General features: G+C 45.0%; 2 protein-coding genes across 3 annotated transcripts in view; both read right to left on the reverse strand.

Moving 5' to 3' along the window:
• Positions 1 to 757: 757 nt before the first annotated feature.
• Positions 758 to 3,188, reverse strand: B3GNT2 (UDP-GlcNAc:betaGal beta-1,3-N-acetylglucosaminyltransferase 2). Its single transcript, XM_070235428.1, has one exon. The coding sequence runs from the start codon at positions 3,186 to 3,188 to the stop codon at positions 1,995 to 1,997; it is 1,194 nt and encodes a 397-aa protein (XP_070091529.1). The 3' UTR covers positions 758 to 1,994.
• Positions 758 to 22,574, reverse strand: part of COMMD1 (copper metabolism domain containing 1) — a 226,118-nt gene continuing 204,301 nt past the window's right edge. For both annotated transcript variants that reach the window (XR_011426044.1, XM_070235429.1), the window contains one exon: positions 758 to 3,197. The gene's annotated coding sequence lies outside the window, so the exon portion shown is untranslated. The remainder of the gene's footprint in view (positions 3,198 to 22,574) is intronic.

Consider the following 22,574-nt stretch of genomic DNA (forward strand, 5'->3'; position numbering starts at 1 on the left):
AGGATCAAGCTCACAACAGTCTTCAAATGCACATCAAGGACCTGTCACTTGTATCCTCATCATATACAGCCTCAACATTCCAAGTAGGAGAGGGCAGTCTGCTTAATGTTCTCACAACACTAATCCTTCTGTGTTTCTGAGCTTCATCAACTGTCTACGTGTTTGTCATTGAACATTAGCGATTTCTTCTCAACATGAGCCTAAGAAAGAAACTTGAGCAGTCAAGGCTGCCTCTGTATTTCATCACTGAATACAAACCCCAATAGTCATGGCTAAAGGTAATACAGTCTTTAAGATGCTGCTCCATCTTTCTTTTTTTGGTGAGGAAGACTCACCCTGAGCTAACATCTATTGCCAATCTTCCTCTTTTTTCGTTTGAGGAAGATTAGCCCTGAGCTCCCGTGCCCATCCTCTTCTATTTCATATGAGGGTTGCCTCCACTGGACCCCCAATGCGGTGTGTGCAGAACTTTAACTGAACTTGGCCACAGGCCCGGCCCCTCCACTTCCTAGTTAAATTCTTGATACTCACTGAAAATGGAAATATAAATAAATATTTATACTTTTCTTTAAAGACTCTAAGTGGGAAAGCACTTTCAAGAATTTTAAATGCAAACATAGATGACTCATTGAGACAGAGAAAAAGTTATAGTTCAATATTACTCTAATAGTTTCTGGGGGAAAAACATGGCCTTTTCCAGGAAAATGTAATCAAATACAGGAAACAAAAAGAGATCACAGATTATTACACACGACAATTAAAAATACAGCGACTTTATTTCCATCTCTTTACAGTCCCCAGCATCACATCTGGTAAGAATTCTCATCTCGACAAACACAAAAATATTTCAAGAAAGCATGTTATAAGATAGTATATATAAGCAACAGTTTGGCAGAATTTTATCACTCTAGTAGTTCATAGCCCCCCCAAAATGAATTTTTAAAATTCCAAAATAACAGTTAGCTTTATTTAACACATTATACCTTAACACTTAAAAATATCATGCTCTAGTTAAATATATCATCAACAACGCTGTATACAAATAAAATATTACACAAAATATATTTAAGAAAATGTTTTGGTCTTTGATCTGAACAATAAATAAACGCACAGGCACTTCTACACCGAGACAGGGAAGCAGTCACTAGTCAGAAGAGTCATTTTGTATAAGCAACATGTGAAAATACGGCAGGAATAGAATCATGGAATTTTAAACTGATAAATCACATGAAAAGGTCTGCAGCTTCACTTGAAGTTCAAAAGTTACCTACGCTTTCCTGGTCCACATTGAAAAATCATAAAACACAGTAAGGTTGCCAGGGTCAGTTCTATCTTCAGTTGGCCATTATGGAATCGTACACATTATTTTCAAATACTAAAAGCAGGAGAACTATTATGATACCACCCAAATCAAATACAAGAACAGTTAAATTTTCTCTTTATTATAACCATAAGGCCATTACAAGATTAAACTGGGTAATGATCACACAGTGATTCTCATTTTGCAAAATTAACAGATTAGACTAACACAAGAAAAAAATAAAATTCCATTTCACAAAAACCACTGAATCACGTATAACAAAGTCTTTGTAGCCAATAGGTTCATAAACACCTAAATTGCAGATAATTCACCCATTATAATGGAAAGTAGGAATATTTTCAAATGAGGGTAAAACAAAAATAACTTAAAATGGTCAAACTTCAGAGACATCATTCCAGATGAGAAGGGAAGCAAATTAGAAAATAATTACCACTGAGCCAGCAGAAAGGATCAGATGCAATCACCCCAGAATATCCTCCACAAAATATCAGGATCTTTTGCTTTCCTTCTTTACAAAGTACCACATTGCAGGGTTTAAAGGCCCTCAAATGGATACTACTTACAAAGGCAATTTTGATGATTTAACATAGACATTACCCCTAATGGGAGAGAATATAACGTGGGAACTATTCAAGATATAGTCTTTCTATGCAAAATTTTGTTTCTATACATTTTAGCAATTTAAATGAGCATTTTGCAACCGAGACCAAATATCAATCATCTCTTGAGGTTTCCTGCTGTGTACTAACATCAAATCTAGATAGGAACAAATGTTATTCTTGTTTTTCTCTTCTATATCAAATGTCCTGAAGCCTTTGTGTTTCTCCGGAAGGAGGCCAAGCTTCTGAAGGCACATTCCAGTATAAACGTCATCAATGGGGTAGAGAAGGACCTGGTCAGTTATACTGTGCAGCCTCAGGGCCAGATGGCCAGAGTAGAGGAACCCGCCTCCGCCCGCATACGGCGGGTAGACACCAGTGTAAACAACTTCTGGGATGTAGTACTTCAGTTTCTTATCCCGATGAGGCCCAGCATTGTGGATCACATCTCCTATAAACAAATCTTTGGCTTTGTTCTTGGATAAGCTATTCAAGTAATTCAGGATGTGATGGGTGTTCACAAACACATCGTCATCGCCCTTAAAGACAAACTCTGCGTTTGGGCAAGAAGTGCTCACCCACCTGAGAAAGAGCACTTCTTTCAGAGACAAGTTGAAGAAAGTGTCTCTGTAGTTCCACATAAGAATGTCTTGGTGCTTCTCACTCTCAAATTTCAGCATATCTGAAAGGTCAGGATGGTTGTCCTCTGGGGGCGTCTGGCCCAGTAAGAAGACTCGCACCACTGTTCGGTTCCCCACGTTGGTTTCTCTGCCCCAGGATTCCCGAATTGCTTGCCTCCTAGCAAAATGTGAAGTGAGCGACTTAATCGCCAGCAATAAGAAGGGTTTCTTTGCACACTTATTTGGCTGATCTATAAGCAGTGAGTAATTTCGACATCTCAAATACAGAAGAAAGTCTTTAAACCTGTCAGGCAAATTGTCAAAGCCTGAAACTACTGATGCGACCCTCAGGTCAGGTTCACAATAATTCAGATGGCTTACATTAGAAAACCCGTATACTTCCCCTGTCTGGTTGGTCAACATGTTCAAAATGGGATTGTATCGCCTGTTCAGCTTTTCCTGTTCTCTGTTCCAATATGCCACAGGAGGTTCAGATATCTTCCAGAACTTTCCTTTGGGTATTATTACTTCCCCCTTTCCATTTTTTTCTTGGTTACTGCTTTTGGAGACTTCGACAATCAAATAAATGAAGACATTTAGCATCATGAGGATACCCAACAACTTTATTCTTCGACGTCCAACAGTCATTTCTCATATCTGGAATAAAAGGGAGGAGCATTGTATTAATTAGATAATTATTAATTTGCATTTGTTCACACATGTTTTCTCTCTCCTGGAATAGTGGTTTAGATCAGATTCTAGATTTGCACTGTTTAGGTTCAAATCATGGCCCTGCCATTCTAGCTCAGTGCCCTTGGGCAAGCTGTAAAACCGCAGTCTCGCCTTCTCCATCTATGAAACGGGGATAGTAACTCACTTCATAGGATGGCTGTGAGGGCTACATGATTTAATTTATAAAGCTTTTAAAACAGTGGCTGGCCCACAGCAAGCAGTATGCAACAGACTGATAACACTGTTTTAGACACCCAAGGGCAGAGATATGCATTGACTAAATAACCTCACAGGTGTTCAATTTCCCTGCTTACAAGGACTTAACCACACTGAGTTCAGAGAGATAAAATGAAAAGACTCATACTAGCTTTATCCTAATAGCCAAAAACTGAGAACAACCTAAATATCACTAACAGAAGAACGCATTACCATATCGTGGTATATTCATATAATGGAACAACTCTCAGCTTAAAAAGAACTGCTGCTACTATCATCAGTAATACTTTGTGAGCGCAAGACCTCAAATTCCATTTAGGTTAGGTGTTCCCCCCGCCCCCCCCCACCCCCCCACCCAAGGAAGATCACAGCCCTGGGCTAACATCTGCTGCCAATCCTCCTCTTTTTGCTGAGGAAGACTAGCCCTGAGCTAACATCCGTGCCCATCTTCCTCTACTTTATATGTGGGACACCTGCCACAGCATGGCTTGATGAGTGGTGCCATGTCCGCACCCGGCATCCGAACCCGCGGACTCTGGGCCTCCGAAGTGAAACGTGCGAACTTAACTGTGCGCCACCAGGCCGGCCCCTAGTTTAGGTTTTGACTGGAGAGAGGCAGAAAGAAACTTTCTAGGATAAAGAAATGTACTACCTATGTCTTGATCTGGATGAGGGTTTCATGGGTGTATACATTTGTCAAAAGTCAAATTGTATACAAAAGATCTCTGCTGTTTATAGCAAAAAGGAAGAGAGAAATGAAAATGACATTTTATTGAAATATCAAAGGCCAACAATAGATTTCAGGCTGTGGGCAACAGAAAAACAAAGAAAGAGTAATGAAATGGTTTGCTGGGGATTTAACTCCAGAATGCTGACACTACTGAGACGGATGACCTGCAGAAGAACAACCATTTAGATAAGCTTGACATTAAAAGATAATCCAAAAAAGTGGAATGGCAATACACTATAAACAATCTCCTATTTTCTTTTAACGATTTTATTTTTCCTTTTTCTCCCAAAGCCCCCCGGTACATAGTTGTGCACTTTTAGTTGTGGCATGTGGGACACCACCCCAGGATGGCCCGATGAGGGGTGCGATGGCCACGCCCAGGATCCGAACTGGCGAAACCCTGGGCTGCCTAAGCAGAGCGAGCGAACCCAACCACTTGGCCAAGGGCTGGCCCAAACAATTTTCTTCTTAGGTTAATTATAACCTGAGAATTTATCCTTAGAAAAGAATCCCAAAGAAGTATTGTGTCCCAGGTGCTGTGCTCTATCTCACTTGATGCAGTGAGCCTATGACCTATGTACTGCTGTATTTATTCCCATTTCTACCTGAGGAAACAGATTTAAAGAAGCAACTGTATTAAGGGCAGAACTGGAATCCCAGCTAAGGCAATGGGGTTCCAAGGCCACCATGTCAAATGGTAGCTGCTCTTCTCTGACCTTTAGAAGAAAGTCGTGTGACTATTTTAATCAAGGGTAGTATTTACTTTTTTTAAATATAAGAGGATTTTTAATTTTACTGAGTTCTAACAAACTGTCCCAAGGTAGAAGAAGTATTTGTCATACTGAGAATGCTGTGAAGTTATTATATGTTGGACAGCCCCGTTTGATCATTGGGAATTCACAAGCTATTTTATGTCTCTTAAAATCTGTCAAGTAGATCCTAACCTAGTTGCTTGTATTTACCAATGCTAAATAGCTTTGGTTACGGACATATAGGTAAAAGGTGCTTTCAAAAAAACCAGCTCCTACCCCACGCTCCCGCTCCCCAAAGCTTTTGCACATCTAGAGAACATGGCGGATGACAAAGTTCTGTGGGCACCTCAGCTCACCCAAGTAAGCAGCCTCCCATTGCCAACTCATTTCTGCCCTCACTTCTCAAGCAATACCCACCTCCACCTCCCAAGAATCCCACCACCGAGCTACCAACAAAGGGCCTTAAACTTCCTCCAAAGAAGGTAGTAAAAAAACACAAGACATTTCTTACACCTTTATTACCGTTTTAAAGGGCCCCAAGTCACACACAACCTGAATAATTCAAAACGTCCACACCTAAGTCTAGGATCCACACCCTCCTTAGGCCAGCTCCTCTCAAACAAACTTTTGGGCAAACCTTACAAGCAAACTCCAGGTCTGAGTCCAGCACATCTTTGGCAACCTAAACCTCTTTGCTATGGCCTTACTCGCAAGGGCCTGAGAGCTCAAATGGACAATTAGAATGCATTTGCACGGGTATCTGATATAGTTAATCATCTTTTTAGAAAAAAAATCATAGTTTTAACCTTTTTTTTTTTTGGCTTCCAGATTTGAGACAAAACACTGTTCAAACACAAGCAGTTCTCTCTAAACTGGGATAATTTGCCTAAAGCTAAAATAGCACTTGAGCCAGCATCTCTGATCGCTAAGTCTTGGGCCCTTCATGTGAACAGGCTGAAAGAAGGGCAACAAGGAAAAGTGTGAGGGTAAATGGAGAAAGATTACGACGAGGAAAAAGATTCGGAAGGGTGGTCAGGAAAAAGCAGCACACGCTCGGAACAGCTAATGACTTGGCAGAAATTTTCAACTCAGGAAAGGAATACAGGTATCAGTAGACTATTCTTGGCCAGGGATATCTGGAGGCCAGCGAGAAGCATCTGAAGTGACGGTCTGACGCTTCTATCACGAAAGCACCAATCTTCCTTTTGGGGATACTGTGAGGAATACATTAGGCTTGCCGACCCCGGCCAAGATTTTCAACTTCATCCACTGCAATTCAGGCTTTTATTTCCATGATCAAGACCTCCCATCAAGCTTGGCCAATACAGGGCTTAGTGGCTCTCAAAGGAACACCATCCTCACCCTGTGTTTGCTCCAGGATTCCACTCTGCAGAGCGTTTTCCTGCCTGTTTCTCATTTGCACTCCCTGAGGGAAGCTGAGAGGACAGCACCTTTACCAGTGAGAAGTGGACGCTCAGAGAAGGTTAACTGAGCTGCTTAAATGCGACATAAGAGTTAAGTGACAAGGCTGAGATGACAGCCTTCTGGCTCCCAATCTAGGGCTCTTTGGATCCCCTTTTCTACAAGGCATGGCCACATTCTTGTAACCTGGTCCAGTCTGAAGGGCTGGCTCAAGACTGACAAGACCCAAGGCATGGGGTCATGATGGCACATCTGATCGTCCCCAAGACTCTCCAAAGAAAGGAAAACGGGAGCACCTAGAAGCTCCCAGACCCCCTTGTAAGAAGGGGCCAGCCTTCCTTGTCCAAATTCCCAAACACATAGCTTGGGCTAACTCTTACCACTAAAGGGCATTTCTTCCAAACCAACCTGAGAAGGACCGGTGGGGAAACCAAGCTTCTCAATTATACATTGCCATCGAATTTAAAAGTCATCTTTCATTTGTGACCTTGCATAGTCCCTTGCATGAGAACTCTGCTTTTGGCCGACTCTTATAACAAACGGGAAGTTCATGGAAAGGAGGATAAAACAGTGACTACCATAAAAATATTTGTGGGAAGAAGTCCTCTGACTATCTGACTAAATATTCCCATTACAGACATAAAACCAATTCCATGTCCTTTCTTGAGCAGGAAGTTATATTGCTTAAAAAGAATTTGAGTAAGAAAACTTATCCCAAAGCTGGGGCAGAAGCTATACAGCCCTCGCTGGGAAACCCAGAATTCTCACTGTGAGTAAGAGAAATGGGGAGAACTCTCCTATGCAGACAGAAGCACCTTGCTTTCTACCTTGCACTCGGGAACAGTCTCCCCAACGGACTGAACGGTTTTCGAAAAACAACTTCCTTCATTTTGCAATATTTAGATACATGAAAGGCAGAGGCATGAAAAATATATTTGTTAGCTGAAAATGGATTACGAAATAGTACAGATGCTATGCTTAAACTATGTGAAAATCCAGATGAAACACCACCCTGAAACAAAACTGGTTTAATCAGGGTGCTAGGATTACAGGCTATTTTAATATTTTTTAATGCTGCCACACCATCTCTCCCCTCGGACAGCCTCGAACGCACACATCTGCCCGGGATGGGGACGGGGAGCACACGCACAAAATCCCTGACGCTGGGTTCCCATTTCTGCAGCCCACATCCTAGCCTGTGTCATGGCCTCACTTCCACACTCCATCACTGTTCTGGAGCCCACAGTGTTCAGCCTAGGCTCCAACTCAACACCCATCCCCAGATGGCCTGCACACCTTTCCTTGGGCTGGCGCTGAAGCCATCTACCAGAAATGACTCCTAAAATTAATAGTAAAACATGAACATATCTGCTTTATTTTAATAATTACTTAGGTACCCCTTGGGCATCAGCAATCCTAGGAGGCAGATACTCAGAGAGGTGATTTAACTTGCCCAAGGTCACATAGCTGGTAAAAGGCAGAGAGAGCCAGGATTCAGACCCACGAGTTCACCTCCAGAGTCTGAGTTTTAAACCATGATGCAAGTGAATGCTGCCGCTCGGGTTATGACCAAAGGAACTAAATAAGGGACATCAGTCTTATTTTCAATGCTTAATTAATCTTCTTAAAAAAACCATTAAGTACTTCAAAGCTTCATGTTTATATATTTTAACCCATAAACTACCGTGAAGCAAAGTCAGATACGGGAGGCAGGGTGCTATCAGCAGTACCGTTTACTGAATGATTACTCTAGAGGCCAAAGTCTGGGCAAAACACCTCACACAGCTCATTTCATCCCCCAGTGTGCAGTCCAGACAACCCCAGTGTCTCATTCAGGGACCCCAGATTGGCAACCACCGACGTGGATGACCCCGAAAGGTCCCCTCCAGCTCTGAAAGGCCTATATACACGGAAGCAAGGCGCTGGCAAGAAGACATTTTAATATTGCCATTGACGGCCATGAGGACCCATTCTCACAAAACTGAGTCAGGGGTTGACACCTCCCACCCAAGGGGCTTGAGCAAGTTAGGTAGGTGGCCCCCAACAGCTAGCCAGGGAACACAGGCAGCAACCACACTGAGGCCTGACTCAAAAACCTGTTCCTGAGACTGTCCTACCCTCTCCCCTAGTACCAAGCTTAAGGATAAAAGAAAGGCAAGGCCTTCTTGTAATCATGAAACAAAATGACCAGCCACCGCCATCTGGCCAGGCTGAGGCAAGGAGGTTGGAAATCCAAGCTCCTGGTTCACTGCAGGAGTCTGAGCTAGCAGCCTCCGTGTCCAGGGGTCCTGCTTCCTGCACAAACCAGACATACAAATCCTCGGAGAAAAAGCCCAAGCCATCGCCACATCATGGGGGTGGGGGAAGCATGTTTACTCTCTGGAGAACTTGTACATCATTCTGCCTGGCCCCTGCTCTCCCCTACCCTCCACGAGCCTCAAGAGAACAGCTTTCCTAAATCCTTTCCTCCCAGGCTGCTCCCATCTGTTGCCTGGCCCTTGCCAGCCCTTTCTAGGTTCTGCTCAGATAAACAGAGACAGGGACGGTTTACAGCTAAGTGGTTCTGGGGGAGAGAACAGCTCCCAGCACTCAGGCAGAAGGTGGGTGCTAAGCGTGTGAGTGAAGCAGCCCAGCAGGACCAGAAGAGCTGGCCATACCTAGAGTTGTTCCTTAGCAGGAGCAACAAGCCCGGCCTGGGGTCTCGCCAGGGCTGGGGCAGGGGAGCCCCAGGGCAGCCCCACCACCTCACCTAGCGGCTGGCATGCCCTGAGAACATGTGTCTGACTCTGCTTTCTGGTCTGTAAGTCACGGAACAACTACCAGCAAAATTCAAGGAATGCGGCTCATGGTCATTAGCAGTACGCTTCATGTTCAAAATTAAAAGGGAAAAGTACAAATAATGAATCTATTCACCTACACATGCCCACAGGCGACATTATAAATCAAAGTGTTTGGCAGGACATGTTCTGGTCCCCATTGATTACAATTCCTCCAAAGCTCAGTGTGGCTGATTTTCTCAAATGGTATTTATCATTTAAGATAAAACGGATTACTAAGTTTATTCTTCAAATAAACACGTATGGAACTTTCAGAAAAGGGAGAAGGAAAGAAGAAAATTTAGCAAACAATGACAGGGAATTTACCCTCCCACCAGGCCATCTTGCCTCTGCCTATAGGAAAACTGACAAGGGTTTTAGATCCTCAGTGTAAAGATTATGTAATTCTAAAACAAGGCTGGTAGGTGTTTCAGGTGGAGATGTCCCAGATCCATTTCACTTTGGAAAGTCAACCTGGCATCTGGAGTCAGACAGCCCAGAGTTAAATTCTGGTTATGCTACCTACTAGCTGTGTAACCTCAGGCAAGTTACTTGACCTCTCTGAGCCTCATTTTCCTCATTTGTAAAATGAGAACCATATAATCTACCACACTAGTTTGTTGTCTACCACACAATGGGCATTCAATAGTTCTCCTTCAGAAGTTCTGATTCCTCCAACAAATACCAAATGAAAGTATATTTCTCCTCAAGTTTTGACATTCATTGTTTCTTTTATAAATTTACTCTTTTTAGAAACCCATTTATCCCCTGCCTTACGCATCACCACCAAAAGGAGATCACAAGTCGATCCAGCTAACTCCCGTTACCAGCTTCTAAATGCCTCGTGGAGTCCCTCTTCCCAGATCCCCATTTGGAATGGATCAACTGCCCAGGCACCTGGGTGCACACCCCATTAACACTTTAACCTCTAACCACAGCACACGTTTCTGTTCCGCAAATCCCAGCTTCTCTCTGCCATCTGCAGAGTGCCTTCCTTCCGCTATGCCTTCCTGGAGAGCTTCTACTCCTTCCAAATTAGCCCAAGTGTCACCTCCTGGCTGAAGCACCCACCTCCCGAGAGTGAGAGCACCCACTCTTGATCAGGTTGGCCTAAACCTGGGCATCTTCCACAATCAAAGTCCTCTCACTGTGCATGTTACCCCAGCACATGGCACCTGGGAGCCATTCACCATTTGCTGAATAAATAGATATTCTGGGTGTCTGGTCAAGTTTATTGGATACAGTGAGGTATTCAATAGGAATTGGATTAATTAAACATACACACCCTTTCTCCAAAGAGATGACACTGGAAAATCACTTCTTTGTGTGCTGGTAAATGCAATGTATTTGCATTATAAATCTATCTCACTTTTTTAAGTACTAAAGCATAACAGAAAAAATTTAAAGGATTTTCTAGAGTTTGGAGAGATAAGTTTCAGAAGTAGTGAGTCTGTATTAGACCTGGGAGGGGAGGGGCAAGATCTGAAGAGAAAAACTGACTCACTTCCCACAAACAGCCCCAGGTCCACCAACACAGCATACACGTGGGTGCGCTTTGACTGCGCACGCCCTGTGGGGGTGTGGGATTCAGCAGTGCTGCCAGGTGACAGCTCCATCCCTCCTGTTGTAGCAGACCCAAGCCACCCCTCCTCTATCCTATCCCCAAATAGGGGAGCCTCCACACCTCCTTCCTGGTAGGGGAGGACCTCCAGCAACGTTACTCCCACCGAGGCCATGACAGCAGAGGGACAAAGTAAACGTGCCTAAAGGAAGGCAGGCCCCTAGACTTAAAACGTGGGCATCCACTTACCTAAGGTGGGAAATCATTTTACAAAAGAAATGCCTCAACACAATGTAGGTAGTTACTTCTTGGGGAGCTTAACATGTTCTGGAAGGCCTTGTCAAGAGCCTGTACATGGCTACGGCTTGGTAAATGTTTCTACTCCAAGCTCTAGGACCTATGTACAAACAAGTATAGTCTCGCAGGCTCTCAATGAGCCCTCAGAGAAATCCCTAGAAGATTTCTCTCTGATTCCTCCTCCTGTTTGCTTGGTTGGGTTACAAGGGTTGTATTTCAGTCTGGGTCCAACCAGGAGGCAGACACCATACAGTAATTTAAGCAGGGAAGTTTAATAGAGAGACTACGATAACTGAGGAACTATAAAGACGGAGTAACTCTATAGGTGCTCTGTGGCAGGTGAAAAGTACCCAAAAAGGACAAATGTGGAAAGGGGGTGCAGAGCTTGTCAAAGAGGGTATGGATGGCAGCAACGTTCCAGGGTGCCCAAGCCAGACGTGGTCCAGTCACCAGGAAAGCAGGAACAACCCTCTCGGGTGCCGGCAAGCAAGGCTGGGGGGTGGATGGGCTTGTAGAAGGAGTGGGGCAACACTGCAGGCACAAAGGCTGGAAGACACAGTGTCCTCATCAGGAGGCCTACAGAAAACAAACCTGGAGTATGCAGGTGAGTCAAGACTACTAGGTGGACGTGCAAACGGAATGAGGGTGCAGAGGGAGTCACACATACACACGCACACGGAGTCAGGGCGCTGCTGGCACTGGGAACTGGGGCCGGAGGCCTCTTTCTGCAGGAGCCTAGCATGTCAGTCAATGTATGGCATAGATGGGAGAAGCTCAGGGCCACTGCTCAGGACAAAGATTGGGCGACCAGTTCACTAGATGGCCAGGACCATGGGGCCCCCGGTGTGCACACACGGGGGCTGAGGAGAGGGTGCAGAGAAGCAGTGACCTGGGCTGGGTACAGGCTCCTTGTTCCACCACTGCTACCAGAGCGGGAGAAAGCACAGAGCAGACAAATGCTGGAGAAGCTGTGCCCTGCAGGCACCTAGGAGTACAGGAAAAAGCGCAGGCTCTCTAGGAGCCTAGAGACACACACACTCAATGCACAGACTCCAGGAATCAGGAGGGAAAATATCTTTCTCCTGCAAGGTCCTCTCCAGAGCCTTCAACTTACTGAAGTCAAAGGAAAAATATTTGAAGGGCTCTGATCCATTTCCACAGACCAAGCAACAAAGGATGCATTTGGAGCTGAGAAGCAATAGTCAAAACTAGCACAAGTTGTAGATGTCTATATCACCAACCCAAAGTCATCTCCAACCACAAACATTTTTATTTGAGTCTGGAGATAGGGGAAAAGGGTATAAAACACTGGTCCTGTACAGTGAATTGGCAGATAGGCAACAAAAAAATGACAGTCCATTAGTCAAGAGCAGAGGACAAGGCAGGACCTGAGCGGGCCTTGAAACAGGGTAGATTTCAGAAATGTGGGGAGGGCCCAGGCCCGTGGTCGAGTGGTTAAGTTCGCGCACTCTGCTTCAGTGGCCCAGGGTTTCGCCGGTTCGGATCCCGGGCGTGGACATGGCACCGCTCATCAGGCCGTGCTGAGGCGGCATCCCACATGCCACAACTAGAGGGACCCCCAACTAGAATATACACCTATGTACTGGGGGGCTTTGGGTAGAAGAAGGAGAAGAAAAAAAGATTGGCAACAGATATTAGCTCAGGTGCCAATCTTAAAAAAAAAGAAAAAAAATTGTGGGGAGAAGCAGGGTAGGCCAGAGACGGGGTAGGGACACAGGGTTTCTGCAGGCAGAGACTGACAGCCAGTCTGCAGGCAGATGGGTTTTGAGAGGAAAGAGTAGGTAGGAGCTTGTGGGCCCAGGGCCGAGTGGAAAGGAGAGAAGAGAAGAGAGCCAAGACTGCTAGGTGGACATGCAAAAGGAATGAAGGTGCATAAGGAGCCACACACACAGGGAGTCAGGGTGCTGCAGGAGAGAAGGGAGAGGAGAAGAAAAGAAAAAGTAAACGACACAGGAATACAAAGTAAGAGAAAAATGAAGAACTCCAAATTAGATGTCCATGTTGATTACAAATATAGTTGGCTTTCGTGTTCGCTGAGGTTCAATTTCTGTAAAGCATACTCAGTTCACAGGGGGAAGAGAGCGTGATCTATCAGAGAAGTTTGTCTTCTATCATGAGATCTCGAATGCACCTGGCAGAATGCACGTACCTGGCTGGTCTGGCTTACCAATCCCTAACCCACTGAGTTGTTTCTGATTTTCCCTATAATCAAAACAAAATTGATGAACAACCTCATACGTGCATCTTTTTTCAATGTCTTATGATTTCCTTTGGAAAAAAGTACAAAGGGAACACACATTTTTTGTTTTGTTTTTGAGAAGATTAGGCCTGAGCTAATATCCATGCCCAGCTTCCTCTATTTTATATGTGGGATGTCCCCCAAAGCATGGCTTGATAAGCAGTGCATAGGTCCATGCCCAGGATCCAAACTGGTGAATCCTGGCAAATGCTGAAGTGCAGTGCACAAACTTAACCGCTACGGCCACTGAGCCAGCCCCAAAGAGAACACACATTTTTAAAGTCATTTAGAATAAATCAAATTATTCCCCTCCTCTCCCCCAAAAAGAAAGGCCAGACTGATTGATCCTCTCACTGTATACCCAAGAGCACAGAGCTATCCACACTGACTGTGGACATTGTCCTTCTTTCTAATCTCTACAAAAATATGACATCTCCCTATTTTAATTTACACCATCTCTTCATATGCTTCCTCCCTGGTTTTCCTATTCCTCATGCCCTTTGCCCATTTTTCTATGTCAGGATGTTGTCAACTCTTCTAAGCTTTGCAACAAGCTCAAAAACGTGAAGCAACCAGTCTGCGGTCACAGAGCTAATCCGGTGGGGCCAGCAGTTGGACCCTGGACCCCAATCCCAAGTCTAAGCTCTTACACTTTCTGCCACACAACACTGCGGTTCAAAGAGGATTTCAAAAATCCCTAAATAAAGCTGCATTTGTGGATACCGAAGAGATAAAATTTCAAGGACAGCCAGGGGGTTGAGATTTTTTTAAAAAACCAGTATGAGAAAGGAATAACATAGACAAAATGGCCAGCTGGGAAGTGTTCACTGGTCTAAGGCGCCCAGAGGTCCTGGTCAGGTAAGGCAGGCACCTTCCCTACCGTGGGGGCGTCCCTGGAGACGCGTGCTGGGTATTTATCCATTCCTAGCAGGGATGAGAATGAGAGCTTGGCAGGGGCATGAACTGGCCAAATCACACACCCACCCAGACAAACGCTTTTGTCAGAGCAGTTTACAAAGAGAAATGCTGCCCCTTCACTCCCCCCTCCCCTCCAGCACCACAGCGGGAAGTGAAGGAGACCCTGCACAGTCCCCCGATCTGCTGCAGGCTAGTGCAGAGCTGGCCTAGAACCCGGCTCTCCTGGCTCTAAGAGGAAGGGACATCCGCTGTGTCAGAAACGGTGATCGAAGAACAAGTGTTGGCCACCATCTCACCCTTTTACTTGTTTTCTCCAAAACATGCACGCGCATCTACACACAGATCACACCCCAATTTAATTACCAGGAAGAAGCTACAAGAATTTCTTTTCCAGGGCCTTACTGCTCATCTACTCCAACCACCTCATTTACAGAAGAGGAGGCTGAGGCAGAGGGAGGCAAAGGCTCCCTAGGGTCACCCGTAGGGAAGAGAACCAGGACACAGGGAGGAGTCCAGGACAGCGAGTCCAGCAGTGAGGATTATTATGTGACAAAGTCTACAGCTTCAATCTGGGGCAGCAATACAAAAAACAAAAAGGTCAACTGCCCCACTCCCACCTCATGTGGTGCCTTCCCTAAGCCCTCCCACTAGGTGTGTTTTTATTACTTCCCCTTGCTGTTACAACACCTATCCACTTATTACACCTTGGTGTTAACAAGTCTGGACTCCCTCACAGGAAGGTGTGGGCCTCAAGGGTGGGGACTAGGCCATATCCACTTCTGTATCGCTAGTGTCTGCAACCCAATTTATTGACATCAAAGGGGAGGGGCAGTAAAGAAACAAGGGCTAAGGAGAATTTTTTATATTTTTGATCAAGAGTCTTCAACAATGCTCTACACAAAGCACTGGTGAATAATTTCACCCACCAGCCCTACATTTCCAGGCACCCCCTTCTCCCGGCCCCGCTGGAATACCCTCCCTGATCTCTGGCTATCTATTTGCCAGTCCTGGCCACTCCTCTTCATAAGCCTTTTCCACTTTCTGTGCTTTCCCCTCAGTCATCAGCCATCAGGACAGCATTACCTGGTGTCATTTCAAGGGAGTACCTCACCTAGAAACATGTCAGGAAACAGCCTCATAGGATTAAATAACTGTAAACAAACAGAGGCCCAAGGGATGGGGAAGGAGAGGAAGAAGGCAATTAAAAATTAATAAAAATGCACAAGCATAAGTTACAGTACTGGACTAAACCCAGAATCCCGTTATATAAACTAAGTTATCAAACTGAGCCTGCGTAAATGCTTCTGGAAGTAAGAAGGCCATCAGCCATGGCTTGGCAATCTTGGCGTACAGAGATGGGGAGGGGAGGAGGTAATTTGGCATCTGCTATGTGGGCTACTTGTGTCTACAGACAATTGTGTCTATATACAGAAAAGCTGGTGAAATCAATTAAGAAAGAATATTTTCATACAGGCATAGGAAAAGAGATTACTGTCATTTTACACAGTAAAATGCATAACAATTCAATTAAAGACTAATTAATGAAATTAAATTGACTCTTCTCAAAGTTTTAAGATTGATTCTCAAAATTACACCATTCCCCACCTCTTAATTCCATGGGTTGTGATAATTGACCACAAACAGAAGTAGGTGTTTTAGATTTTAAAACAGTCACTTTAGTGATAAGCACTTGGGCAGCCAAATTCAATCTGCCATTTTCCCTGGCATAGATAATCATCTATGCCATGGCCAACAGGTGCGCTACACACAAACTCTCTCAAAACAACCAGTGCCCTTCCCGATTTTATTAAATTACATTTGGCAATTCTCGTCCCCATGAAATGTAGAGTTTCAGAGCATCTCCATCAGTTTCCTGAAAAATAAAAGTTTACAGCTGTCTCCCTTCCAAAATAAAACTATAACTTCCCCAAATCAGGAAAACAATGTTTGAACATGCTGCAAAGTTAGGATTGCATATATAATATTAAAAATAGCCTTCCTTCGTAACTTTAATATTTTAATTAGGGCAGGCCCGGCGGCGCAGCAGTTAAGTGCGCACGTTCCGCTCCGGTGGCCCGGGGTTCACCGGTTCGGATCCTGGGTGCAGACATGGCACCACTTGGCAAGCCATGCTGTGGTAGGCGTCCCACGTGTAAAGTAGAGGAAGATGGGCACGGATGTGAGCTCAGGGCCAGTCTTCCTCAGCAAAAGAGGAGGATTGGCAGTAGTTAGCTCAGGGCTAATCTCCCTGCAAAAAAAAAAAAAAAAGAAAGAAAGAAAAGAAAAATTTTAATTAATACCAATGACAACCATCGTGTTTAAATGATTTAATAAATTGGAAAGTCTCAATTTCTTGGTTGTTAGGATGAAGTTTTCCAGTGATGTGTTTTCTTAAAGAGCCCTTGCCCTTCACGTGAAGGGGACGCCAAGAAGCCTAAGGTTCCAGCCACAGTAGGACTCCAGGACTCCTGTCTTACCGTTTTGGAGTCTCTTGGAGGGGAAGCCTTAAGATAACTGCCTGACTCACTCTTCTAAAAATATGCATGAAAATCACAGAAAGTTGTACAGAGATTTAAATATGTCGTATTAAAATAAAAGGAATCAACAGGTCTGACACCTTGGGGGAAGGGAAAAAAGACAAGAAATGAAGCAATGGGGTGGAGGTACCAAGGACACTTCTTACAAGAAGACAAATTTAAGAAGTGCCCGCCAGCTCCACCCATTCACTGAGGGCTTGTCCTTGTGCTGGGAAGCATGCCAAGGGCCCAGCTGGATACACAGACCTGCAAAGTGGTTACTGAGGTATCCTTATTTTACAGATAAGTGAACTGCTTCCAGAAACTTGTCTCAAGTTCCCAGGAGGGAGAGTGGAGGGGGCAGGAACTGAGAACCCAGATGGGCCGCTCCCAGCCTGCAAGTCCATCCCAGACGCTGCCAAGCTTGAAGACAGGCATGGAGCTGAGTGGCTGGCCAGGGTGGAGGGGAGGCAGGCATCTCCATCCTCATTAAGCACTCTCACAAAGACCTGATCCTAGATCCTGGTATGAGGGTATACCCTCAAAATCCCCACCTAGAGGCCCCTGGGCACCAGCACCCCTTAAGAGCAACTGCTACTGTCCCTACCCATACCTTTGCTCATTCTGGCTTCTTCCAGCCTGAAATGTCCATTTTCTTGCTTCTCAATCCTACCCTATCCTTGAAGGCCCAGCTTCAAATCGCACTGCCTCCTCCTTCATGAGGACATCCTCGATTCCCTCAGTGCACTGTATTTCATCCTCCCTCCCTGCACTTGGAATTCCCCCCAAACTGGAGCCTCTCAAAAGGAGTACCAAGAGCTAGTTACCTACAACCCATCCCCACCCCCAGTAAAGTCCGAATGGTTCAGGTGAGCTGAGATCCCACTCTCCTCAACCCAGAGGGAGGCAGGACAGAGGCACCCCACCACCCTACAGGTACTGTAACCGTGAGGTTAAAGCACACTGACCACTGAGTGCCAGGCACTGTTCATCACACATACTGAGTATCCAATTAAACTAGGCTCCCCCTAGGCCAGCCCCTTGGCTTTAGTGCTTAAGTTCAGCACACTCTACTTCGGCACCCCATGTTCGGTTCCCGGGTACAGACCTACACTACTTGTCGGTGGCCATTCTGTGGTAGTGACCCACATACAAAGCGGAGGAAGACTGGCACAGATGTAAGCTCAGTGTAAATCTACCTCAAGTAAAAAGAGGAAGATTGGCAATGGATGTTGGCTCAGGGCAAATCTTCATCTGCAAAAAAAATAATAATAAAATAAAAATAAAGATAAACCGGACTCCCCTCTTCTCCAGAGTCAGGGACCATCCTCCTCCCAAAAGACAACCTTTCCAGTGGCAACTGACCCTGGGGTGGCAACTTGAGAACAGGGTACCAAACAAGCAAGATGGCTCCCTCTCTCTCCCAGCTCCTACATCTCTTTCCTGCCTCTTCTCCCTTTCTCAAAGGTTAAATTTCAACATAGGCGCTTGAGAATTGTTGTTTTTAAGTTGTTTTTTTTAAATATCAAAATAAATCCTATGGATTTAAAATACAGATCCTCAGAACAGTGTAATTTTGGTCTTTTATCCAAATATTCCAGTAAGGGCAGGGGGAGGGGGTGGTTGTTCAATCAAGACTTACATCTACATATTTAAAGAGACGAAACAGTAACATCACTTTCTCTGGCCAGCTGCCAAGAAAAATTGATGTTGCCAAAATAAGAGAGAACATGTTGTTTGCTCAATATATGGGCACACTACTGAGCAGCTTAGAAATTGGGCCCCGTTTACCAAGTAGTCTAAATCATCTAATTTTCAGTATGTCTGTGAATGTCACCTTCAAATGTCATAGGCTCTCACCTACTTGGAAACATGAGGGACAGTAGCAATCCCTGTGTCTCGTTCTGCCCACTCCTCCCTCCTCCTGGGGGTCCAATCCCTCCCACAGCTCCTGCTGTATCCACACGGATGACTCCCACACCCAGAGGTCCAGTGCGGACTTGTTCTCCCACTGTGGGTGGTGCCCACACAGCCCCCTAATCATGAGTGGGGCAGGGACGAAAAAGAGAGGCCATCATGCTGACCCTGGTGATGAATACCTGAGACTTCATTATACCACTCTATCTATATTTGTTTGAAATTTTCCATTATGAAGAGCTGTGTTTTTTTAAAAAGGATCCATCAGAATCTTGAGGAAAAAAATTCAAGAGAGAAACATTCAGTTAAAAATAGGAGTATTCATGAGAGATATTTTAAGTTCATTTGAAGAAAATAATTCCTTATGTGGTGAAGGGAGAAGAAAAGGACTGCATCTCATTTACTCAAAGAATAAAAGCTACATAAGTTCCTTATAAACAAGCGTCAAATCAGCCATAAAATAACAAATGTAAAATACATTTCATTAATTCCAAATGTTAAATATTTAGAAAGAATGGTATCTGTAACAAATCCACTTTGACCCTTTCAATGCTAGATAAATATATTTGATTCTAAAAACATCACCAGACTTCCCACTGAACAATCGAGAGCCAGACTTGAAGGTTTTGTTTTTGTTTTTAAACACAATTGTTGTTACTCCCTGATCAGGACTCAAAAAAGAATCACTTCAGAGAATCATTTGGATGTTAAGTGCTTTTCACAGAAAAGAAAGAACGACAAAATTCTGAAGCATAAATTATAAGCCTTTGCAAGTTTGTCCATGGAAACAACCTTACTGGAGTGTTAACACTTTCACATTCACAACGGCACTGGATTCAAACAATCAATGTGTGAAGTTGGCTGTGCAGGGTTTTTTTTCCTATTTTTTTGAGGGGTTGGGGGAAGGAACAGAAGCTAAGGGGGTTGCCATGGTTACAAAGATATTTGATTTCAGCTCTGGGACCACAATCTACTTCCAGTTCTCCACATGGACCAGTCTCCTCTCTTCAGTAAGTCACTCCGCAGCCCCGACAAGATTACAGTCCCCTGTGACAGCCCTTGCTGGTCCCCTGGGGTCCTGTATCAAGAGGGGTCTCCACTTTCTCCTCCACCTCAAAGCTCCCCTCCTCCTCTCGAGTAGCTCTAGGCACAGGCTCCTTTTTCCCTTCTCTGCCAACTTCTTGGAAAGGTTCCATTCCTTGTCATGCCCCCTTGTCATGTGTTGAGCTTCCCAATCCCCTTCATCCTCTAGAATTTTCAGTCCTCAGCCTCTCTGACTTCCTGGGGCCCTAACACTGCAGGCCACCACCTCTACCTCCACCCCAAGTTCAAGAACACCCCCAACCCTGATTCTTTTCCTGCTTCTCTCACATCTTGGCAGCCTTTGCTCCTGGCCCCATCCCCCAAAATGGGTGTTCTCTGCGGTTCTGGGCTCAAGCCTATTGCTGGGTCTTTCCTCCCCCCACACCCCTGTCCCCTGGACCCTCTTAGACACCACTACAGTCTCCAATGTCCTGAACGTTAAAAAACACCCCAGTGTACTTGTATCTGTAGCTCACCTCCTTCGAATCTCCCTGAATTGGTTTCCAAATCCCATCCCCCCCACCACGAGAGGCTTTTATCTTTCACTCCCTTTCAGATAAATCGCACCCGCACGGACGCACCCGCACTTTAATCCTGTACCATCCCTGGCTGGAGTGGGCCCTGTTTTCCCCCAGCAAGACAGATGAAGAGACCTAATTCAACACGTATCAAGCACCTACTTTAAACTGAGCAGCATTTAAAACAAACAACCAAGAATAAAGTTATGTGGTCTATTATCATACGGTGGATAAGCGCTTAGACAAAATATAAAGCACAGTACAGGGGGAAAGGATAAGGATGGTCAGAAAAAGCCTGTCTCCTCAGAGAGAAGGTGGCGAGGACAAGCAAGACAATTCCAGGAAGAGGAAACGGCCAGTGCAAAGGCCAGAGGCAGGACAGCCCGGAGGCCAGTGTGGCTGCAGCGAACTGGGGAGGGGAAGAGAGGCAGCGAACTGAGCCAGGACCTGGTAGGCGACATAAGAACTTTGGCATTACTTTGAGGGAGAGTAGAAGCCATTGGAGGATTCTGAGTAGAGAGGTCTATAAAATATTTTCAAGTTTTAAAGATTCCTCTGGCTTCTTTCTGAGGATGCCCAGACCGTTGTGGGGCAAACAGGAAGCAGGAAGCCCTGTCAGAAGACCATAAAACGATGGGCCCATGACCACACCTGCCTCGCATCCCTCCCCAGCTCAAGCTCATCTTCCTCAGTGCAAGCCTGACCACGACCTGTCACCACATCCTCTCCACGAGACCTTTCCACAGCTCCCCAAGACCTACATAACTAGTTCAAGCGCCACTTCTTTGCATGGTCATCAAGGCTGCACCGTGTCCTATCACCCCTTCCCAAGCACCCTGCCTCCCAAATCCACGAGATCACCTATTTCCCCAACACACGGCCACAAGCCCCTGACTGCCTCTGCCCTCCTTTCTCTGCCCCTGAGAAGTTATTTATTCATCCATCAAGGCTAAGCCCAGATACCACTTCCTCAGGAAGGCTTTCTTAGCTGCCCCAATACCGCACTGTGCTTACGCCTCTACTAGAACGCTCCTTCACCAGTTCCGGGGTAGTTTCCACCAGACTGCTAACTCCTTGAGGGCAAGAACTGTGCCTGACCTGTCCAGGAATACACATGGGGCCAAGCACAGTGCTAGGTATACACTAAGTGTTCAACCAATGCATGCTGGCTAAGTGAACAAACTGGCCACCTCATTACACATACCCTGAGGTCTTAACGGGGGTGGGGGGAATCTTCCAATCACAGGTTTTCTCTCTCTGCTTCTGTAATCTGGAGTCCAGGGGTCCCTCTGATGGAGCCTCTGGTGATTCCTGACAATGGTACAGCCACGAGGAGGAACCAGAGTGGGGATGGATTTGAACCCAAACCTTCGAAGCCTCCCGCCCTCTCAGCCAGTTATCTCTAGGCAGGCCCAGACACTGTTTAAAATGCCTAACGTGTTGGCAACACGTGTTTCCTAAGCTCATTCTAGAAGTGTACAGACTCAGAGAAAAGCACCTAGAAGGATCCAAACCAAGTTAACAGTAGTTACAGTGTTAAGAGATGGCGGAATTAACTTTAGTTTCCTTTATCTTGATTTTTTCCCCCTAAATAAACATCATAAGAAAAAGGTCTTTTAGAAAGAATGCCAAAGTACCACCCGAGTTACATTTAAAAAATGGCTCCAAAAATAAAAAGTATCAAAATAATCCACCAAAACACTGGGGACAGGGGACCACTGAATATATAATACGACTTATAGAGGAAGGTTATAAAAGTTGAAAACATTTTAAATGGCTTGTCTGAAGCATTCAGTTAACAACTGGCCCTGTGCTTTCACTCCTGAAATAATTACTTCACAAAACCGAAAGCAGGTAAATGCTGTTCTGGGCACTCACTGATGCCTCTGATCTAAACTCAACTCCTCTGTGGGCTTCAGAAGCGAGTGTAAGCAGCTGTCGTCACCACACCATAGCCCACATCACACAGCTGACAAATCAGCTCTAAAGGGGACATTTCAGTAACTGTCATTTCATGACTTACAGAGGATACGTCAATTTAAAATAACAGGAGATCAACTATTAACAAATACTACATCTTATTTAAGCTAAATGTTACATCAACAAAGTATTGAATCAACAAAGATCTGGCTTCCAACTTTCAATAAAAGACCTACATAACTTTTATAATGAAATAACATATTAAGACACAAGATACAGTTGCTTTAGTTGTCTACCTTTTTAAAGAAATAAAGGGGGACAAGGAAACTGCATGTGAGGCACAGTGCTAGGATTCGAGGTGTCTCATCACATTAAT

Source organism: Equus caballus, chromosome 15 (assembly GCF_041296265.1).
Source record: "Equus caballus isolate H_3958 breed thoroughbred chromosome 15, TB-T2T, whole genome shotgun sequence".
NCBI classification, from domain to species: Eukaryota; Metazoa; Chordata; class Mammalia; order Perissodactyla; family Equidae; genus Equus; species Equus caballus.